Here is a 27,827-nt window from a genome sequence, read left to right as displayed (position 1 = left end):
TAACCCTAATTCAACAGGATGATCCTTAGAATTGCACAAGAGAAAAGAGATTTTATAGCCAGGTCACACTGTAAACTGGTTGTACAGCAATAGTGCTGGAAAAAAAAAGAAAATACTAAGGAAAGATGTAATTACAAGTGCAATGCTTACAGACACATTGAACTGCATAAAGCCTACTCCCAGAATTTTTTAATCCTTAGATTTTTCATCATTGAAAATTTTCACTGTTTTCATTTTTTATTGAGCAACCTGCTTGTTTTCTGGTAATAACCATTCTTGGCAACTTTTTGACATATAGTATAAAAAGTCTTTTAAGTTTCTAAAATAAGTCAATTTGTCAGGCTTTTCTTTCCCTTGTTTTTCTTTGCCTTTTTTTTTTTTTTTTTTTTTTTTTTTTTTTTTTTGTATACTCCTTGTATATAAGTGTTCTTCTGGCCTTCAGAGCTCCTCAGAGCTCCTATTGTGCTAGGCGCCTTCTCTGATGTGTTTATAACCTTGGCCTAGAATTTCTGAAAGTCTAGATTGCAATGATTAAAGAAAGGGCCAAATGTGAGTAAAACTTTTGCAACTAGATCTGTTTACAGCAAATACTTTGGTACTCCAAATGACTAATGACCCTTGAAAACTCTGGCTTTGATTAATACTTGTTTTGTGAAAGTACCTTCTGTGTTTTCTGGCCTATCCATGTTGTGCCATCAGTATTTGTGATGTCTCCATCTTCTTCTGTCACCTGTGCATTAAAAGATTTCAGTGGTACCTCCTGATGTTTATATTAAGGATATAAACATCTAGCTCAGGTACTTTGAGAGTGAGTGAAAGAAAAAGTGAACTCCCATTAGAAACACCACCACCACCTTGAAATTAGAGAGTGTTACATTTTTGTTGCCTAACTAGTCCCCAGATCTGATCCTGCAAACCCTTGCTATTATGCAAAGCATTTTGACTCAAATGATTGACTGGACTAATCTCTGTAATCCCTATTTTGGTTGATTTCAATAAAAAACCATACAATTAGTAACACACAATGTACAGCAGTAACATCACACTGGGAAGGACACGTAACTTCACATGAGGAGAAACTGACTTTCACAGAGTTTTCTGTGGCTGAGGAAACCAAGTGAAACTGAAGATGTGAATGTCATCTTCACATAAATATCCTATTTCTTTGACAGTACTTTTCCACAAATTACTATTTAAGCATATTCAGCCTATCCTCAGGAGTATTCTTCTGCTTTAACAAAAGGGACAGTGTATTAAGGACAATTTTTATCATATACAATTTTAGGATAATGATCCAACTTTTTCCCTCATAAAAATAAAGAAAGCACTTTAAATTTCTTTACTGAAAGTGATTTTGATGTGGATTCTGGGTCCAACTTCCATTCTGCCATAGATTTTAAAACAGAATTTTCATCTGAAGTAGACTTGTTCAGTATATCACGCAGAGACTTCCAGTAAAGAGCAGCTTCCTCAACTCCAGGAACTTTCTTTATCTCCCTGGTAAACAGAAAAGGAACTGATGTGTTTTTTGTATATTATGGAAAAGGACAAAGTATTGAATATTCTTTATAACACAATTATTAAATTGTTTAAAAATGCATATTCAATATTTTTGTATTGTTTGAGTTCTAGAATTGCATAAATAAGTTAACTCTCCACAGAAATAAAAATTCTGAAAGATGGATTACCCATATTAGAAATATTGCTCTGACAGAATCATCTTTATTAATCTACCTGAACACTTATTTTCCTGCAGAAAAACTGTACTTGCAAATGTCTCTTACTCCTAATGTTGCTAAGAGCTCTCTAAAGCCACAGTAGAATTTCCATTAAAGCTGTGATGTCCCCTTTTTGCTGAGCTAAAAGAGTATCTCAGATTACATCCCTTACATCCCCAGAGAGCCCTTTCCAGAGCTGGTTATGTTTAGTAAGGCCAAGTGCTCAGTCCTGCATTTTGGCCACAATAGCCCCCTGCAGCGTTACAGGCTGGAGATGGCGTGGCTGGACAGAGCTCTGGCAGAAAGGGACCTGGGGGTGCTGGACAACTGACTGAACATGAGCCAGCAGTGTGCCCTGGTGGCCAAGCCAACAGCATCCTGGCCTCCATCAGGAATAGTGTGGCCAGCAGGAGCAGGGAGGTCATCCTTCCCCTGTGCTTGGCACTGGTGAGGGCACACCTTGAGTGCTGTGTCCAGTTCTGGCCCCTCAGTTTGGGAAGGACCTTGAGGCGCTGGAGCGCATCCAGACGAGACAATAAGGCTGGTGAGGGGCTGGGAACACAAACCCTGTGAGGAATGACTGAGGGAGCTGGGGGTGTTTAGCCTGGAGAAAAGCAGGCTCAGGGGTGACTTTATCACCATCTACAACGCCCTGAAATGTGGTTATAGTCAGGTGGGGGTCGGTCTCTTTCTCCTGGCAGCACTGACAGAATGAGAGGTCACAGTCTCAAGCTGCACCAAGGAAAATACGGGCTGGATATTAGGAAAAAGTTTTTTTATGGGAAGAGTGATAAAGTTCTGGAATGGTCTGCCCAGGGAGGTGGTGGAGTCACCACCCCTGGATGTGTTTAAAAAAAGACTGGATGTGGCACTTGGTGCCAGGGTTTAGTTGAGGTGTTAGGGCATGTGTTGGACTTGATGATCTTGAAGGTCTCTTCCAACCTGGTCATTCTGTGATTCTGTAATACTTCTCAGAAGATATTCCTGTATGTTGTGCTGCAATCAGACCCAAAGTGTAAGACTTTTCCTGAGCTAGGGAGGTCAGGCTGCCTCTGAAGATGAGAATGATTTTATTTCTATTCAATTCTTCTCCTTACTTTGAGACTAAGAAAAAGAAAGTCTAGAATCACAAGCAGATGCAAAAATTAATCTATCAGGTTACAAGAAATGACACAATCAATATTAGTCTGTCACTTTATACATACTTCCACTTCAGACACACCAGGGCACAATCATTTTCACCGTTAACTAGGATGAAATTGCCGTCCAGGGAGAATACCATGGATCTGATTCCCCCTCCTTGATATGAGTGACAATGCTTTTGAGCAAGTATATCCTAGAGAAGTCATAGAAGCAGTATCAGCAAATATGTTTTTATAAAGAAATATGTCTTTAAATTATTTTTATTATTTAAATTTAAAAAATATGTTAATGTTTCTTTATTTTTAGATAAAATTCAATCCAAAATGGCAATACAAAATACATAAAATACTAGGGTTTTTAAGTTTAAAAGGTTTGACTGGACATGAAACAAGTTTGTAGTATATTGATTTTGCAGGCGGTAAGAACAGTAGCAAAATTATCTTTGCTAAAATTCACTGAAGAAGGAAGTAAGTGGTTTGTACGCTTGTATACACATTCATTATAAAAATAATTGTCTTGTATAATGCTATGCCAGTTCATTTTCAACATAAATTTTTGTCAAACACCTTCTATTCAAGTGAGGAAAAATTTACAGTTAAAGGAAGTAATTTTCATACTTCTGTCTCACGTAAATTAAACAAAGCCTGTGCCCAGACGCCCACCTACCAGAGTAGAAGAATTGTAGATAAACAAAACACCATCCTTGGCTGATGCTGCCAGCCACTGGCTGTTGGGTGATAAACAGAGCAAACCTGATCCAAACTGTTTGCTAGGAATCTTCTTTTCAGATGAAAATACTGATGTATCTTGAAACTTATTCTGCCAAACAAGTAAAAGGTTAGCAGCAGTTCAGATGATATCTATGCCATTTGGAGAAAATTAATGAGAGGTTTGTGGGTTACCACATGCATTGCAGTTTAAATTGTTGTTGGATTACTGAGCTGAGGAAGTAGTGCCATTTCTGTGCTGCTGATTTGCTTCTCATTTCTGCAAAAGGGTCTGGATTCATTACATTTGAGCCTGAATTTCTTGGCTCAGAAAGGATGGGACATGTCAAGGAGGAATGCTGACCTTATAATTCACCTTTTTACCTGCCTTGACTCTTAAACCTATGAGCTGCAGAGAGCTGCAGCTCCTTAGCAGGCAGTGACAGTGGCTTCCTGAAGCCCCCACTGCTTCCTTGTGAGGTTGGCTTTGCATCTGAGACTCCTGGGCTGACATTGGCTCAGTCCCTTCAGGAGCTGCATGTCCAGGTTACTCAGCAGACTGCACAAACCCACAGCTCCAGCTCAGAAGCCACTTGTGAAGTGCCTGCAAGCTGTGTGGATTTTAAAAACCAATATAATAGAACAAGGACATTATTTTTGCCAGGTTTCTGAGCAAGTGGTAGGATACTGAAAGTTGATGAGTATGTATGGAGTAGGTATTTTGAGTGGAGAGAGGACTTTAAGATAACATCCTGCTATATTAATTTCATCTGCAGCCTGTGTTTTTATTTAGCTGGTATTTAACCACCACCCACAATAATGCAACTTCAGAGAATTACCTCTTCAGAGAGGTGGTATTTACAGATGAAAGGTGCACAGGAGCAGTAGCCATACACAGTGTTATCCTTCAGTCTGACTGCTGAGCTCAAAGGGAAATCCAGATCATATTGCTTCTTTTTCAGGTCACTAGCATTAAACATTCCTTGTTCATTCACATACTTATCATTATCTAAAAGACAAAAGAAAGAGGGAGGAAGAAGAGGCATGACTTCCACTAATACAGGTGCTTTGTCTATCATGTAATTATGAAAATGATCCTCAGCAAGGAGGGAGCATGAGGTGAGTTTTCAGGGATGTGACTGGAAATTAATTAATACTTAGATTTAACACCAGCTCAGTGAGTTGTGCTGATGCAGCACACTGCAGTGAAGCAGAGCAATAGCTCTGCTTGCTCTAAAGAACTACTGGAAACAGTTTAACCACCATGATGTGACTATTTGCATACACTAATTTACTCTGCTTCTTGAGTATTACGTCAACATAATTAGTGCTAATTTGTTTGCATGTAGGTTCATGTCACTATTTCCTTCATCTAGAACTTGTTTTAGGAATCTCTGCCATGAGGAACACACAGCCTGGGTGGTATTGATTAAACTCACATCTTCAAAAAGGCATTTTATTCGTTGATAAAATTAATATATTTTATTAGTTAATAAAAGTGAATAATATAAAGTTAATATATTTTATTAGTTCCCTAATTTAAGCTTTAAAGAGACACCAGAAATTAAGACTGACAAGGCACCTGATAAAATGTTGAAATGAAGACAATAGAGTTATTGTAGACAATCTACAATAACTGTAGATCTTCAGCAGCTTTGAAAATAAAGCCCCATTTTATATATCTAAACATAGGCACAAAAATAAGTCCAAAACTAGTGAATACTTAAAGAAAATACTAAGTTTCCTGAAAACGATAAAACTACTTTTTGAAAAGTCTGTAAAATGTAAGGTCTTTTAAAAATTAATTGTAAATAACTTGAAAATCTGACATTAGGCTTAATGCCCTAGAAAATGTAAGTATATATTTCAATTTTTACCTGTTATCATTGCTGAAGACAGACGAAAAATTTCCAGTCTTGCTTGTTGGACCTCTGCTACATTAAGAAGTACCATCACTTCAACTAAGTCATTCTTAAAGTCAGAAATTACAGAAAGATGGAGCACTTCATCTGCCAGCACTGAAGGAGGTAAGGAACATCAGTGGAAATTGTTATTGTGGCATGGTAACATTGTTGTTATTAAAATATGCTGTGACACAAAACGAGATCCCTGTTGGGAGCACAGCTCAGGAGTGCTGCATGCACTCGGCTCCCCTTGAGGGACTGGGTTCTGGGAATCCCTAAGCACCAGCACATTATTGTTACATTAAATAGTCAAATCTGAATTCACCTCAAGCTTGAATTGTAGCAATTCTGAGGCTATCTGGCTGATAACTGCCAGATAAAGAACAGAAAAACCCTCTTCTAACAAACCCTCCAGACAATGAGAATATGATCAAGCAAATTACTTAAGTTATTTAAGGAGATATAATTCTGTTTGTTAAACCAATTAAAATGATAAAATAATGTCCTTTATACTTAAAATTATGGTGAAGATCTATACACACAGATATGATCTGTAAGAATAATGCTTTTGGAAAAATAAACTCACAAATTCCAAATTTTTTTTGTGAGTTAAAATTCATCATATTTTATTGCTCACTATCAATCACTGAAGCTGACAATTTCAGCAGTTCCCATGTTAAAGATGTCTGTGGTAGAAATTTGAAACAGGAGATTACACACAATGATTATAACCTACAGTATTTTAGTCCAAATTCTCACAAAGTTCTTTAGTTCTTTGCCATCACTATGAATTTTATGCTGGAGCTGTGATCAGTTTGTCAGCTAGTCCATTCTTTTCCCTGTGATTTATACATACTCTGAAAGAAAGGTAATATTGGTACATTTGCTAACTAAAATTATAAAGGGGAAAACAAAAGCAAAAACCAAAACCAACCAACCAAATCCTCCAAAACAAAAAATCCCAAAAAAGAACTCTGGCCCTTAGAAAATAGGTGGGAAGAATATGTTTAGTCATCCAAGAAAATAAATAGAAGGAAGGTGAATGGCTTAGCCTGACTGACAAGTATACTTTAAATGCAGAAAATAGAGAAAAGAAAATGTAATTAATGTTGTTACATGTATTACCTATATATCCCAGAACCTGGAATAATTTTGATGGACGAGCATCTAGAATAAAGATGTGTCCTTCTGTAGCTCTTGCAATGAGGAACTGGCCACTCTGATCATAACTAGGTAAAGTGCACATCCAAGTAGAAATCAATTCAATACAGTCAATAGAAAGACTCAAATAATTTCACTCCCATAACTTGCTGACTTCACTGAATGCATAAACATAAATTTCAGCTCCTGGGTTTACAGGTTTAGGGTCAGATATAAAGCCCAGTGCTATGAGTGCAGTTTCTAATTGAGTGGGAGGTGAATCTAAAGGTAACCATACTCTACAGCAGTCTGCATCAACAACTTTGTTAAGTCAAAATTTCTTTTACATTCACTTTTTTTAGAAATAAAACTATTACACAGATCTTAATATTATATTGGAAAAAACACATTTTTGCATTGATTTAATTTTGAACAAGTTGCTTTCTGTATCTATATTTAAAGTTCTGACTTAGGTGGCTGTGAAAAGGGATACATCTGAGTCTCAAATAAGAGGCAGATTTATATTAAAGAGTTCAAAATCCATTCTATCTTTTGTAAAGTAGAGTAAAATACTCTCAGAAATACTCTCAGATTATAACTGGGTGGTGGGGAGGGAGGGATGGAAACCCAACCAACAAAAAATCCCAACCAAACAAAACAGCCTTTTAGATCACTAGAGCTAATTACACGAGGACTGGTAATCTCCAGAACTTCAAGTAAATGAATAATCAGCAATGGTAACAAAAATCCACCATATAGAAAGAGATGACCAAAAGGCTTAGACTTAACTTCGCAAAACCTTAAATTAATATTCAGTGAGAAATAACCCTCTGAAGTCAGATACATGGAATTGTGCATAATTACTACATAAGTATGATATCCTTAAGAAAGGATCTTATACACCAGTATCTTCTCTGTTCAGTTACACCATCTTAAATACAGATTTATTACATTTCTTTCATATAAATCCTGCTACTACCTCTTGCAAGCAATTCAGAATATGCTGAAAAAGTGTAGAAGCCGTTAAAATATTTTAATTTTTTATCTGTAGAATAAAAAAGTCACATTTTTTTGTTCAACTAATATCACTACTCAACAAATAAATTGACAATATCTCAACCCTACTACATACTTACTGCAAAGACAGCACTGGAAGTTTGGAAAGAAAAGTCCTGTGAACAACTCGTGGAGCTTCAGCTTTGGTAACATCAAGGAAACAGATTTGACCTCTTTGGGTCCCTACAGCAACACTGTTGGAGGAGGGACAGCAAGCCAAAGAAGTTGCCTAGTTGAGAAGTAGAAGATTCTTAAAAATTCAACATATTTTTATATATTATGCTATTTGTTACTATGCAATTTCCTTTGCTATTTAAAAGTCCTTAAAATTTGAAGAAGAAAGCACAAGTGGTTTATTTAAAAAACATGTTTTTAACAAAGAAAGTATTTAGAGACATAATGGAAATTTTATCTATACTTTGTAGCTACACATCAAAACTTAATTCTGTTCTTTATAGAGAAAAAACAACCATTATATCCACTCTCCAGATTTTAAAAGAAAGAAGTTTCACCTAAATAAAACAGTGAGTGCACTGTTGTGTGTATAGCTGTTACAGAATGGAGTTTTTTTCTTTACTATGTCAGATTTCAGGGCCTGAATGCATCTTAAATCAGGACAAAGCATTAACAGTTTGAAATATTTTTATCAACTCAATTCTTAAAGCCTGTTTTTCATTATCAGTCAAGGCATTTAGCTTTTATACTTTTGAAACTTTTCTGTTACTCATTAAAAAGAAAAAAAAAAAAAGGAATACCATAAAAATTTAGATTTTTTTTTTTTTTACAAAGATGTGCTGCAAGATGCATCACGAGGACATTTGGCTGAAATGTTTCCTCTGCTTTGAAGTCAAGATAAAAACATGACAGGATTAGCTCAAGGAAACATTCTGAAAGATAATCTTTAAATCTCATTGATGGGTTGCTCAAAGACATTACTGAGCTTTCCTCAGCAATGATTGATGCAAATCTGTGGAATATGATGCTATCAATTTAAAAACACAGAAAATTTTAAGTATCAGACATGATATAAGCTTCTGGTTACTTGTACCTCAGTACCAAGGTTTAGCTTGCTGAGGAAAGTTCCATCTTCCAAGGACCAAACTTGTACTTCACCTGCAGTTGTTACAGACTGTTGAACAGAGAAAAACAGAGTCAAAAGAGGATGAAATAACCAAATAGTCTGGAACTGATTAGTGATCTCCTATAGAATATAGATTCAAATAATTGCTGAGCATGGCAGATTAAGGGTTACTTGGGATTATTTTACTTTTCATTAAATCCATGTGCTGCAAAGTACACCTGCTTAAGGAACACTTTCAATAATTTTTGTGCATTCGTGCAGCTTCTAGCAGAATGAGACAATTTAGGGCAAAATTTGTTAGCTGATCAATATTAGCACTCCTGACATCCTGCCAGCAATAGAACAACCTGCTTATAATTTTATTTGCAAAGGAAAGGCCTGGAAGAGAGGTCTCATCTCACATGAAAAATAATGGGTATCAAAACAATTGAGTTCTTCCTATATCCAGGTATTTTGTAATTCCACAATTACAAGTAGTAAGTTTTACAAGAAGTAAGGCTAGAGATCACTCAACCTTCACACTACTCATACACAGTCAGGTAAAGTTTAGTGTTCCCATGCTAATGGTGAACAAAGAGATTCAGCCAACTTGATAGACTATGATCCCAGGTTTTCTAGGCTGGCTACCTGGAGAATTCATGACCTGTAAATGAACTGTGGATAAGATATATGTCTTGCAGGAGTAAAAGCAAGGAATTTCTAAGAATGGACAGGTGCATGAGTAAGGCCTTCTTTGTCCCTGGACCCAGCACAGAGGTATCTCTCAGGACACTCCAATCTGTGCCGAGGGCTGAAAAGATCAGTAGCAACTGTTGGACCACATCAGTTCTCTGAACTGAATCCATCCTTTGCTCAGCTGTCTTCCTGAACAATCTAAGTCATACAAATCAGCAGCAGAACCAATACAACATAAATTATCCAACCTGAAATCCAGTATAAAAGTTCTGACCCTTTTATAGACTATAGCTGAATGAATGCCATTTACTTCCTTAATGAGAAGTTACACAACTGTAACAAATATCAGAACAACCTGGCTTCTGCAAGGCTTTTCATTTTGTGCCTTAGCAACATACTGGTTACCTGAAAAGAGCTATTATTCTATATTAGAAATAATACAATTACTTACCACACAGTAGTTGTTCCCTGGAGTAAGAAAATCAGCTGCCAGAAAACAACTGCTGGATGTGTCCAAGAGTTTGACAGCTTCTCCACTATGGGCAGGTCTATAACTATAGACTGTCCCCTGATAAATAAAGAGAAATAATCCATCACTGGGATATGAAATTCTTCATTAGAAGCTTTTGAAGACTTCAAAAAAAACCCTCCCATCTTTCTGAGCTTCACTCTTTGAACTTTTATATTTGACTCTAACCTGCGGTAAAATGTGCCCAGTAGGATTCATCTGAGTTTAGAGGATTCTATTAATTTACACTGGCTAATGTTAGTTCCTTTTAGAGCACTCCAGCTAACCATATTTTCAAGAAATTTTTTCTCAAACTTGCTTTAATAAAGTAGTTAAACATACCCAATTTCATGTTACTCAAGAAATGGATAAATATTCTACACCAACACTTCATGTCTGCAGAGAAAACAACCCTACTGCAGAGTCACAGTAGGTCTCATACACCCAAGCTACACTTTTCTCCCTGTGCAGGCACACATCAAGCCTGGAATTCATGCCCAGTAGATCCATGACTTGGACACATGAGAGACCCTGAACATGTACTCAACTGTACAGACACAAGGATTTCTGTTGGGAAATCTCAACATTAGGTACTTTATATTACACCATCTGTAGGAAACAATTGTTCTGCGCTTCATTAAAAGTATTTCCAATTTTCAGTAAAAACACAGAATGGACTATGTTCACTTCTGATAGAATTTGTTGACTTGTGTGATTACATTAAAGATTTTGTACTAATAGTACCAGCATATTCATATAGCATCCCAGGAATATCCCATTATGTAGTGCTGTTATCTCCAATGTTGTACCTGGTCAGTGACAAGCAGCAGACTGGTGTAATCAGGAGAAAATATGAGGCTGGATATGGGCTGTGAGATATCAGCACAGATTTTTATCTCATACTCCAGATCTTTGATGTGATAAAAGGTTAAAAAGCCCTCCTGTGCAGAAAAGTACAAATCCACATGAGGTCTATGTCACTTATACTATCTGGCAAACTAAACTGCAAGATCATCTGAAAATCACTAGAGCAGCAGAGTTTAACTGCATCCCATCACCAGTGGTGTCATTTGTCTTTAGCAGGTTTAAATCAACCACTCTAAACTGAAATAATAAATCTATTGAACATAAAGGTGTTCTTTAATACAATTCTTAGTGACAGTCCATGTTTGATAACAACAGACTCTCTCATTAGATAATGTTTTTGATTTCATATTGTTGTTTTTGAGACAGTGTAAGAATTTGTCTCCCACTTGAGCAGGAATGTACAATGGCATTTTCAGATTGGGTTAGATATTGAGTTAGATTTTGCACAAAATAATTTGGCAGTTCTATTGGCCTTTTTCTCTCCTTTCCTATTTTGTCCATCCTTCTTTTCTGTTTCTCTACAATATTCTTAAATAAAACCAGTATTGTCCTCTTTTATTGCTTCTTTGAGTACAAAAATTGAATCCTTTCACACTTTGCTCCCTTGTGTCAAGCCTTAACAAAGTAATATAGTCAACACCAGAGAGAAACTTTATGGTCGTGCAGCCCTTCACTTTTTCCTAATTCCTGTCTTTGCAGTGAACTCTGCAAATATACTCCATTTAAATGCAGATTTTCACACACTCAGAGTAAGTTAAAAGCACAAAGGATCCTTACATGTCCAGCTGCATACAGTCCCTCATTACAAAATGCCATGGCAAGTAAAACTGGGTTTTGCACATTGCTTGGTTTGTGACCTGAAAGCACAAAACCAACATAAAATATCAAATTTAATTTATTTCAACAATGCGTTGCAACTCCAAATCTGGGATAATTTACTATTTTTTTGTGAGTAAAAGGATCATAGAGTCATTTCGATTGGAAGGGACCCTAGAAGTCCTCTAATCCAACCTCCTGCTCAGCACAGAGCCAATTTCAAACTGAGAACCATCTTCAAAGTTGGATTATGTTCCCCAGACCCATATCAGCTAAGGTTTGAATATACCCAAAAATGGAAATTCCATATCTACTCTGGGTAATTTGTCTCAATACTTTCACTGTGAAAGTATTTATTTCCTAAAATATACCCAGAATTCCTGTTGATGCAAACTTCTCTGTAACCTTTCATTGGATAGCTAAAGCAATAGTAAAATCCCTCATTTCCTTTTCTCCAGGCTGAACAAACAGTTTTCTCACACCAAATTTGTATGTAATGTACTAAGACTGTAACAACCTTTGTGGAAATGTGCTGAACTTCGTCCATTCTTTTTTGTACTGTGGTCCCCAAAATAAAGTGTTTGACCCCTAAATCTTAACTCAGATAAATTATGAGTGATTGCAGTTCTAAAGAAATGCTAAAACTAAGCAGTAGGGAATCTCTTCTAGCACCACTTTAAATTTAAATTAGAATGAACACAATTTTTTTCCACTGTCACTATTTCTCCTGAGGCCTTTAATTTGGCTGTCTCTTAGTAAAAAAGCTATTAATCTTTTGTCATGTAAACACACATAAGATTGCCAACCACGTGTCTTACAGAGGCCAGTGTGAGATGAGTTTTTGTAACCAGTGGCTTCCAGCTGTACTCACATATTATTACTCCCAGACATCAGCAGTGCTGCCTAAAAATCTATTAGCTTCATTTGAACATAGAAATACCTTTCTTTTTCTGCACTTGACTACGAATATAGGACACCACATCTGCTATTTTCTGCATGACCTCTGCACAAAAGAAAACAATTTATAATGTCAACCTTGTTTGTAGATCAATATTTCAAAACAAGTCAGTTGTATTCCACTCTATTCAACAAAAGGCCAGGTTCAGTATGCTAAATGAAATATGTGCATTCTTCCTGAATATCTACCATTTCTGCCATCTATGCAACTGAGTAAGCACAGTTCCATTATTCAGTTTACAGCTGTAACAAGGAGATAACATGGACTTGGGGTGGAGAGTGGTTCAGATGCAGATTTATCTTCCTTCTAGTACCAAGTTATGGTATTCTTATTTCTAACAATTATTTATTTTTTTTATACACTTAAAAGGAAAATTCAGCCACTCTGAAAACAATGCCTAAGTGAAATGTTGTGGCTGCTTATGAATCTGTTTGCAACACTGTGTCAGGAATTCAGCATGTGCTTGAAGCTGGCCATGCACTTAAGCACATTCTGCTATATAGATACAGATTGCAGTCTGTTTTAAATTAAGCAGAAGCTTCAGTATAATATAAATACACAGGATTTTGTTACACAGTTTTAGGACAGGACTCAAAGATGAACACACAGGCCAAGAAAAAGCCCAAATGGCCAATATTATTGTTGCTTTCTACTCAACTAACAAAAACAGTTCTGGTCATACTTCAGGTTTGTATTTCTTGATGATTTCCAACTCTTGATTTGCTAAATTTAACAGTCCGATAGTTTCAAAACGAGAAATAATGCTGATTTGTTAGGTTGTTTTAAAAGCAGCCTTCCATTTTGGTGTTAACTACCAAAAATGAAGTCGGGGTACTTAACTGCAGCTTAAAAAATCATGTACTATATGAAAACAGAAGAAAATAAGATTACCAGGAGATAATCTATTACCATTAATTCAGTGTTTGTTAGGGCAACAGCTCTGTGTTAGAAAGAAGTATATTCCAGTAGTCCTCCTAGCCCTGACCAAAGTATGAACTTCATGTGCACCATAGGATTGACACCTTCCATCCCATCAAAGGATGATGGGGTACAGATTGCCTAAGGAACAATTTTTGCTGGCTGTGTCTCAGCAGCCTCCATTTAGAAGCCCTCTGAATGGGCACAGAAGGCAGTAGCATTTAGCAGAGGAGACCCCTCAGCATTCCCAGAAAAAGACATTCAGAAATGGGCTGCCCTTGATGTGAAACTTTAGTCAGTCATAGCCTGCTAAAGGTCCCTATGAAAAAAGACAGGTGGGAATGCATATAGGGCACACAAACTGTGCTGGTGACTTGCAATCAATCAGAGGTCCTCCCATTCCAGAATAAATTAAAACCAGATTTCTCCATTTGAAGCCAAAGATATCTTCTGTTCACTCTCTGTGCCTTCATACATTCTGCCAGTAAAGCCTGGCAGTGTTTGCAGCCTTGTTTTCATTATAAAATAGTCTAAGTAAGAGCTTCAGTTTTGTTTTTTGAAGACTCATAAACCCTCAAAGATCATATCTAACTTTATCTAACACAGCAAATGAAGACTATCCAACATTTCATGCAAAATAAAATAAATTATTGGTACTTAACTAATAGTAAAAATAGTACTGCTATTAGTACTACTATTAGTAGCTTGTATATTAATAGTTTGATGTTAATCTAGTAGGGCTGGCTAATAAGATCTGGACTCATGGAAATATAGTTAATTTAATCAATGTTGATGTATTTACAGGGTTTGGTTTTTTTATGAAGAAAAATGAAAGTCAGTTATTGGGTGTTAGAAGACATTCTCATATGTTTACTTTACTAATAAAAAAACCAGGGTTCTACAAACCAGCTTTATAATTTCTGGAAGGTACCCAATAGAAGAACAGAAGAAAGTACAAAAGCCTTTCACTTACCTACTTTCCTCCCTGCTTGAATGAAACACACTCAGCTATTTCTTACCAGGTGGAGCTTTTTGTTGAAGAACAGAAACACTGTATTCCTCAGCATCGATTGCCAAAACATATCCTTCTTTACATCCCATGTATATTTCTGAGGCTGCAGTCCAGCAGTGGGCAATGGGATGCACTGAAGTCTTAATACAATTTCTAGGCTTCAGCATGAAAATAAACAAGTTCAATCAAGAATTGACAAATATCTGTACAAGCTGTTACATACACTTCAAGATAAGAAAAAAAAATCATTACCTCATAGAGTCTGACATCATGTTTAACATCAGCATATTTTATTCAGTTATCCCTTCACTGAAGCCAGTAACTTGACAAAGAACATTCTCCAAAACAGTGTATGTCTGGAGACTGTGGTGGAGAACTCACTTCTCCCTCTAGAAACTTGTTTAAATGGTGAATCATATTTTCAATTAAAAACTATATATTTTTAAATTTGCATTTGTCTGAATTTATTCTCCAGCACTTGCATCTGTTACAATTTTATCTCTTAGCTTGGAAACCCCTCCAGTATCTTCCCTATCCTCACAAAAATATTGACCCACCGTAACAAGGGCATTTCCCAAACTTTTAATGATAGAATTATGATAAAATTCAACACACTGAGCCCTTATAAAGTTCTTTAAATGTCAAAAGGACACTAGAAGCCCCAATTTAAATGGTTACTTATTATGACCTCACCACAACAAATGCCTTTCAAAGTGTTTTTTAGAATATTCTTCCACGTTACAGCCAAAACGTGAACATGTGGTTTTTGCATACCTGACAGTATTTTTTTTAAACAGAGTTTGTTAAGCTTATCTTATTGTATAATCCAAATTGCTCTGTAAAACAGCTTTGTCAATCTTTGTGCCATCTGCAAATAAGTGCTAGAAATATCCCTGACCTGGACTTCCCAAGTGCCTTGAATTTCATTTTGCTAAAATAACTCTCGTAAATCTGTCCTCCATAAAACAGGAATAACAGAACTTCTCCAGCAAGTATTATTAAAGACAGAGAGTGGCCTGTTCAGAGACAACAGTAACGGAGGTCATAAAATTACCATGACAGAAAGAACCAGATTAAAGAGAATTCAGGGAGGGGAAGAGGGAGACAAAACACAAGAAAACCGTGGGAGAACATTTAAAAGAGAGGACTCAAAGCACCATGCATGTGTGCAGAAGTGGTGAGGATCACTAAGCAATATGATGGATGAGAAAAAAGAAGGTTCTACATATGATTCTGTAAAACACCTGCTGTCTCACTAAAGGTTCTATAAAAAGAGAAAATATGGATGGACTTGTGATGAAAACGTAGGACAGAGATCCATAAGTACCTAGATTTCATTAGAAAAATATACCAAGCCCTTGTTATATGATTCTGGGTAAGTAGCTTATATTCTATTTATTTATGCTTGCAAAGCATTTTTAGTTTCTCAGGGGGAAAATGTTATGGAAATAAAGTACATTAATATTTACTTTATAAATCAAATATGGCTGACAGTAACAAATTTATAGCAAATAGGGCTTTACATCACCCAGAAAAACATCTAATATAGGCATTTTCACTGATTTTATAAGGCTTGAACAGCACAAATCTTTGGGAAGGTTGTAAATGAACTCCTGCAAAACAGAAGCTATCTGAGTAAACACAATTTGTGCAATGTTCCTTTGTACCTTCTGCCATGACTGTCTTTACACCTAAAAATATGCTAAGCCTAGGATGAGACTATGTAAATCCCAAACCAGGTTGCTTCTTGGACTGTGCAATGGTATGGTGGTGAATAATAATAATAATGCTGTATTTCTTTGAACTTCTCTCCCTTTTGAGTAGCACCTCATCAGGGGAAAAAAAAAATCCATGATGGATCCTTGCCACAAAAAGTTTTATAAAAAGACAATGGAATAAAATTGGTGCTAGAGATTAAATCGATTCAAGTGGGCTTGATTGTTCCACTCTGTTCTGCACTGAGGCTGCCTCACCTTGAATACTGTGAGTAGTTTTGGTCACTGCGATATAAGAAAGACAATAAACTATTAGAGAGTGTCCAAAGGAGGGCTAGGAAGATAGTTAAGGGTCTAGAGGGGGAGCCATATAAAGAGCAGTTAAAGTTATTTGGTCTTTTCAGCCTGGAGAAGAAGAGACAGAAGGGACATCCACTGCAGTTACAACTTCCTTGTGAGGGGAAGAGCTGGGACAGACACCGATCTCTGCTCCGTGGTGACAGTGACAGGACCCAAGGGAACGGCCTGTATCAGGGGAGCTTTAGATTGGACATTAGAGAAAGATTCTTCACCAAAGGCTGGCTGGGCATTGGAAGAGGTTCTCCAGGAGGTGGTCACAGCACCAAGGCTGACAGAGTTCAAGAAGAGTTTGGACAACATCCTCAGGGACAGGGTGTGACTCCTGGGCATGGTCCTGTGCAGGGCCAAGAGTTGGACTCGATGGTCCTTGTAGGGCCCTTCCAACCCAGCATATTGTGTGATTCTGTAGTAAAGCACATTTAGAAAATTCTGATCTAGAAAAATCTCATGCAAGAAAGAAAAGGATGGAAAGCTGTGGGATATTTCAATCCTTTCCCTCTGCTGCCCTGCTGTGGTTATACTTGGCTGCGTAGCCAGCCTCAGTAGTGGTTCTGCAGCAGGGAACACTGACACGCTTCCAAGAGGCAAACAAGCACACTGGGCTTGCTCTTCAGTGCTGGGGTGTTGGAAAGAGGTGCTTAACTTGACAGGACAATCATAAGCATGTGATTTCCCTCCAGTGTCAGGGCTTAGAAGATCTAAGAGTGCTCAGTTTTTCTGCTCGGTTAGAGATGGGGTTTACGTGCAGAGGCATGAGCAGTGGAGAAAATCAGTGCTGTAAGGCATAATAAATTCAAGTCCTAAAAAAAAAAAAAATACTCAGCTACCATATCCTGGAGCAAGGTGAAGACATGCCAGAAACAGATTCACTGCCTCCCAGTGTTAACCTGTGAGTGTAGGACCTCCTAGTTTAGTACATAGGAAACAACATACCACCACAACAACAAAAGGAACAAGAGCCTGTATTTCTGAAAAAAACCCCATTTCATTTCTAAATAACTTGTTCATTACCTACCAATATTGACAACCAAAATACACACATCTAAGAAAACTGGACAATAAATAACTATCAAAATATTTAAGAAAATTAAATCTTCAATGAAGACTATTAGAACAGAAAATCTTACTCCAGAAATATTTCTATGGATAAGGAGAACATAATCACATTGAAGGTGCTAAAAAGAAATTGAGGTTTTTCTGAAGGCAGCTGGGAATGCAAAGACCCTATAGAGATCTCTAGTACATATATCTAGCGTGGTTAAAGCATAAACTTTTTCATGTGGAAAAGTCCCCAACATGGTTCTGCGAGTTCAAGCATAATAACCTACTACTACTGCACAGAATGGCATCTATTCAAGGACTAATTCTATTAAGCCTCAGAGACCTAATACAGGAACTGCTTTTTCTCCAATACTTCTTGTAATTTACTTTACAGAATAAAGAACAAAGTGGGTTTTGCAGATTTCATTATCTGCACATAACATAAGAGGCAGTAAGGCAGAAGATCATGGCAAGGCCCCAGATGAGCATATATTATCTTCACTTTCTATGTTCTAAGTGATCTCAAATATAAACAGTTCACATGTATTTAGAATCAATAAAGGATTTTTTAAGAATTTTTTGATTGTCCTGAAAATCATAGGAAACTAGTTACACAGTTAAAAACCTCTACCATTGTGAAAGCATGAAGCAACAAAAAGATGATGAAGTCAGGAAAATATAATTTCCTGGTTTTACTTTTTGACTCTACTTCACACACTAATACAGAACTCCCATTTGTCCATTGAGAAGATGCAATATATAATGCCAGTGTCATCTTATGCATGCCAGTTTTGGAGTCTCATATACACCACAAGCCACCAAATAGAAATTGATGGTGTTAATCTTAGAAGAGAATCCCAGATTTGCAAATTAAATGTTTTCACACTTCTAGCTGGTAGTCATGTGAAAGTAAATTTCAAACAAAATGAGGAGACTTTTATAGCCTCTAAAAAGAGGCACCTCAAGGGAAGATAAAAAGTAAACAATCAAATACAAGCGAGACAAATGGCAAGGTCCAACACTTACAGTGGTATGGGAATGTATTTCAGAAGCAGGAGTTTCTGTCTGGAAAAAAGCCTTCATTCAATGTTTTCATAGTTTGAAATATTTTCAATGTCAAAAAGAAAGCAATCCCAAAGGGAAGTAAGGATATGTGAGGGTTACCATCAGTTTAGCATGGGAATAAGTTTTCAAGTTTTCAGCAGGTCATTTTAGCTTGGGCACAGCTAAATGCTGACACACTTCATATTGCTTCTGGGACACAGATTCAAACCCCCACTGCACAGATATATGCTAGGAGCTGTGTCAAACATCTCAACACTGTACTGCACTATGCAGCAGCATTGGGCCTTCTCAGTCTCCTGGAAAAATGGATTTCAAAAATATTGTTAAGGTAACAGATCCATTTATTGGGTTGTACCTATTTAATAAGCATTAGAATTATGAATTTATTAACACCTATATGTATAGAAAATATAAAGACTTGCAATAGTAAAAAAGAAAAAAATCAGCAACTACCACAAATGTTTCTGCTTCATCTCCTTCCAGTCCAGCAATGGCTGAAATTGGCAAATCAGGGCCATAGTATGGATCATCATTACGAAAAAATGGGAAAAACAAATCCTCGGGAGGACTTATGACCCCTTGTTCATCAGGGAGTTCCACAGGGCTGTGAAAAGGCAAAAGACACAGTCTGAGGAGAAGAAATATGAATAGCAACCACTGATACAAAACAGAGAAGCTGTTTTCACACTGGGCTTTATTTCTGCAAATCGAGTGGAGGAAAGGTGAGTATGCCTATGTGTTTACATATGCATTCTGTAATGCCAAAGGTAAAAACCCTTTGGTATTTTTTTCAGATCACAAATTAAGGCCTTGTTTATACTTTTACTAGTGCAACTGTGAATGAGGCAATATGTTGATTACATTAAGAGTTAATGAGATTAAACACAGGTGGGAATGGTAGAGTAGCTGCCACTTCGAAGCACAGGTTTTGTACGTCAAAAACTCCAACTTGAGTGATACGTGCTACTTTTACACCAACCCCAAAACACATTTTGGGATAAATAAATTCTAGTTTTGCTGTGCTCAGTGAATTGCACTGACAGAGTCATGCTCTCCGGACCTGTAAATTAGCCACAAAAGCTGAAAATCACACAGAAAACTGATACAGCTTTTGGTTCAATTTGTGATTAGAACAAGATATTGTTTCTCTGTGCTTACTAGGAACAAATTGATCCAAATTTGATGGTTTCATAGCTACAAAAGCAATTTCTCAACATAGCCATGTACAGAAAAGCAGTCCAGGCACTATATTCAGTCACACAGCTTTTGATCAACACTGCCAAAGCAGCTGATTAGTATTAGCTTCATGGTGTGCATAATCTGGTCATATGAGTACTAAGAAATGAAATCATAAATTTAATTTGCTTGATTGACTAGACAGATTTATAGTGGTTGTGATTTAGTAATTACTGACTGCAATACCTAGGTGAACTAAGTGGGACTAAATCCTTTGCAAATAGATGTGTGCTGCTAGTCTTTATTATTAAAATATAGATGTTGCTCTCAGCCTGAGGGGTGTTCCACTCACTGTCGTGTAAGAAGATGCTCGTCCTTGCTCCTTTCAATGCACCAGATGGTAACAGAGCTCTCAGCAACAAAACACAGCTGCTGCCAATTCATGGGGTTAAAACTCAGAGAGGTTCCCGTTAGCCCTGGCTGAGACTCACTGCACAGGAGGATATTTTCTTGCCAGTTCCTTCATTAAGGAGAATAAAAGAAAATCAAATCCATTAAACAGGTAAAAAACATTGAAGCCAAAGGTCTGGATGTGATTAAGGCTGATATTCAAGATCCAGTTTGGAAAACAAATACTTTGTCACTGACAAAAAATTTCTGCTGTCAAAACAGTAAGGTCCTCTTCAGAAAGAAAAGGATGTGGTTAATTAGCCATACATGCAATTATTGCTGCTAGAAAATGATTGAATAACTGACATTTTAGAAACATTATCAGGCACTCCCTTTTGTGAAAAGACCAAAGGTCATGAGAAATGGATTTTTTTTTCATTATCTCTATCAGCGAGTACTAAAATGGGCCCAAACAATTAATTCTTCAGCACCCCAGCCTTGCTCTTCTAATCTGTAACATAATGACTGTAATGCTTGCAGCTGGAAGGTGTGATAATGAGGAAACAAACCACATTCAGCCTATGATTATCTATGGATTAATTACCTAGATAATACAGTAATTGTGTTGTAAGTGCAGACATACAAGCAATGGCTGCATTAACTAACTTGGCCACAAACCAGGGCAGAGTTTGTGTGGGGCTGTTATGTGTAGCTAACAGAAGACTGGGAATCTGCTTTCTGCTGACTTTTCTTTTGTCCAGTACAACCTATTTTATGTTCTCCTCATTTCATTTGCATATTTTCAATATTCAGATTAATATTTGATTGCATTTGCATTTTTAGGTGCTATTGAATAACTGATCAACATAATTTGAAGAAAATTGTTAAAATTGTTTCTTAATTTATTGGACTGTTAATCTAAATAACATTTATAGCTTTAGTATTTGTAATTATTGCTGAAAGGAGAAATTTAAAATGCATACACTGCTGTAAATAGATTCAGTATAATCCCTTAGTCTGGCTGTAAAAAAATTCACTCTTAGAAATGATCACGAAGCAAACAATGGTTAACATTTATAGCATATGCAAAAAAATGGGAAATATTCACATATATGCAGTTGCCCTCATTAAAATTACAGGAAGCTATAAACTACAATTCTGACTTTTACAGATATCAGCTTATCTTGCTTTCTAAAGATCTGTCAGCATGTTCTTGTCTCATACCTACCAGATAGTGCCAAGAGGGTTTTATGGTAGATAATTTACTAAGATCTGAAACTATGGTGACACATGTATCAGAAAAGGAATCTGACATTAAGTTTCTCCTTTGAACAGAAAAGAATAAATATTAGGGATAAAATATCTCAGATGAAAGGCAGCTTTTAGTTATCCACAAGCTCTTTATATTTTGAGACTGACATCTTTCAAAACATCTCCTTACACCTCTGATTCCAAACTAGCTGCTTAAAGTACTGGGGCTGTGCAATTGTCATATAGTCATGACATCTAATGCTCTACACTGTGATTTCTGACCTTTATACACACATATATCTTCAATGAATGCACAATATAATCCAATCACAAAAATGAAGGTCCTGATTTCACAGTAAATTCACATACCTCTGTTCAAATTAATACACATTCTAAGCTTAACATTCTAATGTCATTGTATTTTGTTACTAAATTCTTTGTGACTTAGGGTGGTTTTTATGACAATTACCTGCTGATAGTTTTAACATGCTAATTCAAACTGGTTAAAATTGTTTGGCCTTGGAAATTACTACTACTTTAAAGCATTTAAACATTTCTAGGTATTTCTGGTTGTAAGAATAAGCTAGAGAAGTCTTTAAGGATGGTGCATTTTTGTTTAAGAGCACACAGTGAACACACTGGACCACGTGTGTTACTTCTGCTGTAGGTGACAAGGGTGTCAGCTGTCAGGCCAGTGAGCCTTCGCTGGTTTCCAGTGTGATATGCACAGACATCCTTCTTGAACTACTGTGTATGAGCAGAGTTCACAGCAAACGTTATTCTTCTTCAGAAGAGATAAAGAAGGGGCATCTGTAATAGTATCTACTCTCATTACTGAAATTCTGAAATTCCAGAAGTTTCTTCATCTTCACTCATAATTGTACAAGAAAAGATCATCAGGAAACTGAGACTATACTGACTATTCCTTACATGTCCTCACTTGCCTCTCTCCTACTCCACCCTCCACATTTATTTTGAAGTGCTCAGACTCCACAGTCAATGGCAGCTTGCTGGCAATGAAGGCAAGAGCAGGTTTGTATTTTATAGTACAGTTAAAATATTAAATATTTTACCTTTCTGTATCTGCACTGCATTATATAATACTTCACATCAATGAACAGCAAATTATGATCTAACCCAATGATCCAAGTTAGTGTAATCACTGAGCAAAATTGTAAGCCAGAACTAGGATCAAGCAAAAGTAATTAAGAGGACCACTGAACAGTCCAGGAGGACAAACCAGTGCCAATCGGCTTTAGAACCCTTTTCCTCTTTTCAGCAGGCAACTTTCTTCCACAACCAGCATGGTGCTCAACCTCCAACAGTGAACAGATAATTAACTGATGCTGAAGGCTCTGGAAGCACTCCAAAAAACAAAATTTGGAAGAAGGTAAAAGAACTTTGCTACCACTAACAGTCATTTTGACTAGTGTCTAGTAACACTAGAAAAGAAACAGCATTTTTGGTACAGAAAGTTTGCAGACAATAATCAGTCAGGAAAAAAACCAAGAGATGAAGGCAACCAGTATGTGTTCCATATTTGTTAGCTTAATCTATGCTAAAACACAGCAGTCACACAAAAATATTAATTAAATGCAAATGGTATAAGAGAATTTTGGGTTTTTTACTCTTACCATACTGAAAGAACAAACTCTGGGATTGAAGAGTAACTGGCCAGATATGGGCCTTTAAAACTAAATGCAAGTAAGGTATAGTCCAGCTGAGCATCACCTGAAATGTAAAAATAAAGAACACGGTCTTTGATTGTCCCAGACTTTATTTTATAATACCACAGATACTCTTCTCACTTCCTTTATATCCATTTTAACTCTTTAAATATTCTTCAGGCCCTTGATTTCTTTGCTTCTCTGCAAAGATTAATATTCACTGCTTCACTGCATATTATTCTTTTGATTTAATCATAAAAATGCTCCCTATGAATTTTTTCAATTTCCTTTCCAATAATACCTTGAAATTGTAAAGTATTTTTCCCCAAGTCCCATAAAATCCTTTGCAGTCATAATTTTATTTAAATACATGAAAAAGCAAGTATCATGATCCTTATTTAAATGGCAAGGGAACTGAAACATGAATAGGGTAAGCAACTAAACCAAGGAGAGAAATTACATGAAGCAGGCAAAAACATACATTAGATCCTGGACTCCAAAGTTTAACTGCAAGAACCCTCATTCCTCACATCCCGGATTTCTCATCTGGCTTTCAGCAGTCTGCTTGGGAGTCTACTGCAGTATGATTTTATTGCTTATTCTGACTACATTTTCCTAAAACTAATTCCATTTAACTCATTTTCTTTTCCTTTTAAATTAACTTCATTATGTACAGTCATATTCCTCCCTAGCTTAAACCTAAATAAAAATAGTGCAGTGGAAAGTTCCTTCCACTGCTTTCCACGAATCTCGTAATGAGAGAGTACCCTGTCACATGTCCTGTGACAGGGACAAACAATCCCTGGTTTTCAAGTCTTATAAAAAGCCCCATGACTTCAGAAGCTGATGATTAAAGTATTCTTTCAATGAAATGGTGATGATGAGGGTTACTACATCACTACCTTTTAATTCTGCCAGTTTTCTCAGTTCTGGAAAAGTGTAGATGTGTATGAGGGGATTCAGCTGCCGGTCGGAAAAGGCCACCACTTGGCTGTTGGCATTTGCTGCAAAGGCTCCCACCTGGCCAGTCTGACACTGCACTGCTCTTGTCTTCTTTGTTTTGATGTCCAGGAAGAGGATGTAATTACCACAAGGGTAGCAGAGAGTTTGATTGTTGACAAAGGCCAAGTTCTTGTTTGAGAACCCCTGAACCCAACTGCAAACAGAGTAACTGAATGTTAAAACATGAATCAGACACCTGTCTCAAAATACTCTGCAAAAGGGAATGCTGTAGCCTAAGTTAAACCGAACTGATGATTGGGATTTGTCAGACTCATCCTCATCCCAGTGTTGCAAAACCATAACAACTAAGATCTGGTATTATGAGTCACTAGTTCACTGTTTCCAAAAACATACAGTCACAACATGCACAAAGGACTGGCATAAGAATATGAAGAGATGCTTTTCTTTCTTTCAGTTTTCACTAAAAATAAAGTCAGCCAAGTTCACAGGCTCTGGTTTCCTACTCATATATCTCAGCAGAGGGTATAACTTTATTTGCAAGAATTGCATGGGTATGATCTGTACTTGGGACCCAACTGTGTTTGCTTAACCTTTTTGCACTTTCATAGTTCATCTCATGCACATAAAATATAAAAGATATAAAGGTACAGCTTCTGTTTATATGAAGCAAACCAGGAGGACTGTTCTGCTTTAAAGACACCAGTACTTTAACATGGTAAAACTCTGGAATGTAAACAGGATGTGTTACACAAGGACTGAAATAAATTACCAAAGAGGACTCTGTTTATGAGCTTACAACATGTCAACAAATTTGTAACTGCTTGCAGATGTTTTTGTTTTTCAAAAAGAGTGGACAAACATCAGGATCGTCTTACCAAAGGGATTTGCATTTACCACCAAGTGAGGATGTCAGTTTAGCCTGCAGGTACCACAGCAGGAAAGTTCCTGCAGTGTCAGAGACACCCTCTGTGAACAACACTGCTGTTAGCATCCTCTCTTTGAATTTTTATTCAGAAACATCCCATCTCTGCTCTTGTTCCAAATCAGAGAATTTGACTGGGAGAGACCTTTGCTCTCTGCAATGACCAGAAATATTTTTATGCTCCTTTCACAAACATAAGTCAGTCATAAAATCAGCTCAGTTGCTGATCCTTTGTACTATTCAGAGAAGATGGTACTAAAGCCTCAGCACTCTCATACTTAGGAATGTTTTAAAATTAGTGGTCTTGAGATAAATTTATGACCAGCAATAACTTCCTATTATCTCTATTCGGAGGAGTTTCTGCTCTTGGCTTCCTCTGCTACACAGGAGTCAAGCGGAGCCAGAGAGGAGAGGGAGCACGGACAATGTGCTTGTGGAGATGAACTGGAAGCCATGGCAACAGAGGAGACATTTCAGCTGACAATGTTTTTCTCGGCCTTCCTTCATACAAGAACAGTTGTATGGGGTGGCATGGCACATGAGACCTGTCTGAACACGCTTACAGAACTAGCTCTGTGCTTTTCAGCAACATTAGCTCTGAATCACTGGAAATGAAGTATTCCTAACTTCTGTTTGCGGAGGTCAAACGAAATCTAGAAAAAACTTGTATCCAGGGATAAATTAATGTGGGTGACAGCGCAATTTATTATTCTTATACATCCAGTAAAGCCCTAAGGGGACAAAGGTTCAGGCCGTTATATATTACAGAGATAGATAGATAGATGGATAGACAGACAGAGAGAGAGATAACTACTGTGCGAGCGACCACGCACTGGAACAGGGTTTTTTTTCAGACAGGCTGCGGAGTCTCCGTCACTGGAGCTCTCCCAGAACCGTCTGGATGTAATCCCACGCACAGTGCTCTGGGATGACCCTGCCTGAGCAGGGAGCTGGGACCAGACGACCCACTGTGGTCCCTCGGATCGCCCCGTTCCGTGTCCTGCCATCCGTGCCCACGGTTCTTTCTCCTTCCCCCCGCGCTGTCCTGCCAGACCCCCACAGCGCAGCCTCCCTTCCTCTCCCCGTCTGACCGCCCAATTCCCAGAGCCGCCGCGGGCTAAGCACAGCGCAGGACACCGCGCACCCCTCCCGGGCTCAGGAGCGTGTGGGGACGATGCCGGCCGCCCCCACCTCACTTCCAGGGCGGGCCCCTCCGTGCCGGGTCCCTGCGAACCGGGTCCCTGCGAGCCCGGCCCCGCCGCCATGCCCGCCGCCGCGGGACCCCCGCGCCCTGGCAACAGCAACGGCGCCCGCCATTGGCCGGGCTCGGAGCACGCAGCTGATTGGCCCGCGCCCATGTGCCAGCCAATCAATGAGCACGGGCGGGTATTTAAGAGCCCGCGGACATGACCTCTCTCCTGAGCAGTGAGAAGCGTGAGGGGCGTTGCACGAGCTCCTATTGTTGATAAGGTGGGGTAGTTCTGCCCCTGAGCTGCTGATACCTGTGCCCTTTCACCTGGGCGGTCATTGCTGTTGAATTTAAGAAGCAGGTGCTGAATTAAGTGTAGGAGTGCATCAGTCTTGGGGGAGGGACTGTGGGTTCCATCTCTTGGTCACCCTGCGTGTCCCTGCACCTGGTCCAGTGCCATCTGCCTGTCTCTTTGCAGGACATATTTTCTGTAGCTGTACCTATTTTCTCATTGTGTTTTATGTCTTTCTGGAGTCACCATCCCTAAAGGCATTCAGGTAGTGGTCTGGATCTGGTGCTGGGTGATGTGGTTTAGGGGTGACAGTTGGACTTGATGATCTTGAATGTCTCTTCCAACCCTGATGATCCTGTAATTCTACAAGGTAAAAAAGTTCTTCTTGGATTGTGTACAATAAAGCTCCTGAAGCTTCAGAGTGAGCTGAGGAGAAGTTTTCCCCAGAAAAAAAGAGAAAGTACACCTGCAGCCTTTCCCTCTGTACTTGAAGCTTTTAGCTTGGTGACACAGTAAGAACCTCCAAGTATTTAAAGAATAGATTTTCTTTCCTAGGGGAGGATTGTTATTTATCGTGTGTTGTTTGTGTTAGCTTGCTGTAACTTCCCTGTACAGTGGAAGTGTGCAGTTTTGCAATTCTGGTGTGCACTCACAGTGCTAGAAGGCAATGCATGGAGAGTGGCAGTAGGACAAGCCCATTCCTTACCTCCTGTCTCCACAGGCACTCTGCATGCCAGGCAACGCCAGGAGACAATGAGGAAGTGGATTTATTTTCTTTGGTACTTCAGAGGGCCTATTGTAGCATGTGGGTCTTGTGATGCTGGTTTGAGTTCCTACATGCCTGTCTCCAGGCTGTGAGTCAGCAAACTGCCTGTGTGTTTCATAATTGCTATGACAAGTTTCAAACTAATCTGCTCTATTTTTATCATGCAAAATTTTGCTGAATCTTTACTAAGGATAGGTACTTAGAGGAACAAGGACTATGTCCTCTAACACAATTGGGTTGTTTTTTTTTTTGTTGTTGTTTTTTTTTTTTTTTTAATGGTAGGAGAAATTTTTTTGTTGGCAAAGAGCGCCATATGTACAGGTTGTGTTTGCCTAGGGCATGGCAGACTTGTGCAACAAATTACCACTCCCTTTCTGTGCTGAGCTGCTTAATATGCACATAATCAAGAAGCAGTGACTCAACAAAAATCATGTTCTTCCATTGCAATGGATAATGGTGTCAAGGTCATGGTTATGTTACTAGTGACCACCTTGGTGTTTATCTGCAGGTGAGACCACCACAGAAAA

At 38.0% G+C, this 27,827-nt stretch overlaps 1 protein-coding gene across 1 annotated transcript in view; it reads right to left on the bottom strand.

The window, feature by feature from the left end:
- CFAP43 (cilia and flagella associated protein 43) overlaps positions 1 to 26,060 on the bottom strand; it is a 42,766-nt gene extending 16,706 nt beyond the window's left edge. Inside the window, exons 1-19 of the mRNA XM_041461145.1 lie at positions 26,023 to 26,060; positions 24,071 to 24,324; positions 23,136 to 23,232; positions 20,213 to 20,380; positions 19,138 to 19,288; positions 14,511 to 14,661; positions 12,556 to 12,618; positions 11,577 to 11,656; positions 10,742 to 10,873; positions 9,876 to 9,992; positions 8,717 to 8,797; positions 7,749 to 7,897; positions 6,598 to 6,701; positions 5,446 to 5,586; positions 4,408 to 4,577; positions 3,528 to 3,680; positions 2,924 to 3,054; positions 1,344 to 1,497; positions 662 to 730 (exon numbers count right to left, since the gene is read on the bottom strand). Of these exons, the coding sequence (XP_041317079.1) occupies positions 662 to 730; positions 1,344 to 1,497; positions 2,924 to 3,054; positions 3,528 to 3,680; positions 4,408 to 4,577; positions 5,446 to 5,586; positions 6,598 to 6,701; positions 7,749 to 7,897; positions 8,717 to 8,797; positions 9,876 to 9,992; positions 10,742 to 10,873; positions 11,577 to 11,656; positions 12,556 to 12,618; positions 14,511 to 14,661; positions 19,138 to 19,288; positions 20,213 to 20,380; positions 23,136 to 23,232; positions 24,071 to 24,324; positions 26,023 to 26,060 (2,403 nt within the window). The remainder of the gene's footprint in view (positions 1 to 661; positions 731 to 1,343; positions 1,498 to 2,923; positions 3,055 to 3,527; positions 3,681 to 4,407; positions 4,578 to 5,445; positions 5,587 to 6,597; positions 6,702 to 7,748; positions 7,898 to 8,716; positions 8,798 to 9,875; positions 9,993 to 10,741; positions 10,874 to 11,576; positions 11,657 to 12,555; positions 12,619 to 14,510; positions 14,662 to 19,137; positions 19,289 to 20,212; positions 20,381 to 23,135; positions 23,233 to 24,070; positions 24,325 to 26,022) is intronic.
- Between the last annotated feature and the right edge of the window lie 1,767 nt (positions 26,061 to 27,827).

Source organism: Pyrgilauda ruficollis, unplaced genomic scaffold, assembly GCF_017590135.1.
Source record: "Pyrgilauda ruficollis isolate IOZ18807 unplaced genomic scaffold, ASM1759013v1 scaffold15, whole genome shotgun sequence".
NCBI lineage: Eukaryota > Metazoa > Chordata > Aves > Passeriformes > Passeridae > Pyrgilauda > Pyrgilauda ruficollis.
This window is presented reverse-complemented; position numbering and strand designations above follow the sequence as displayed.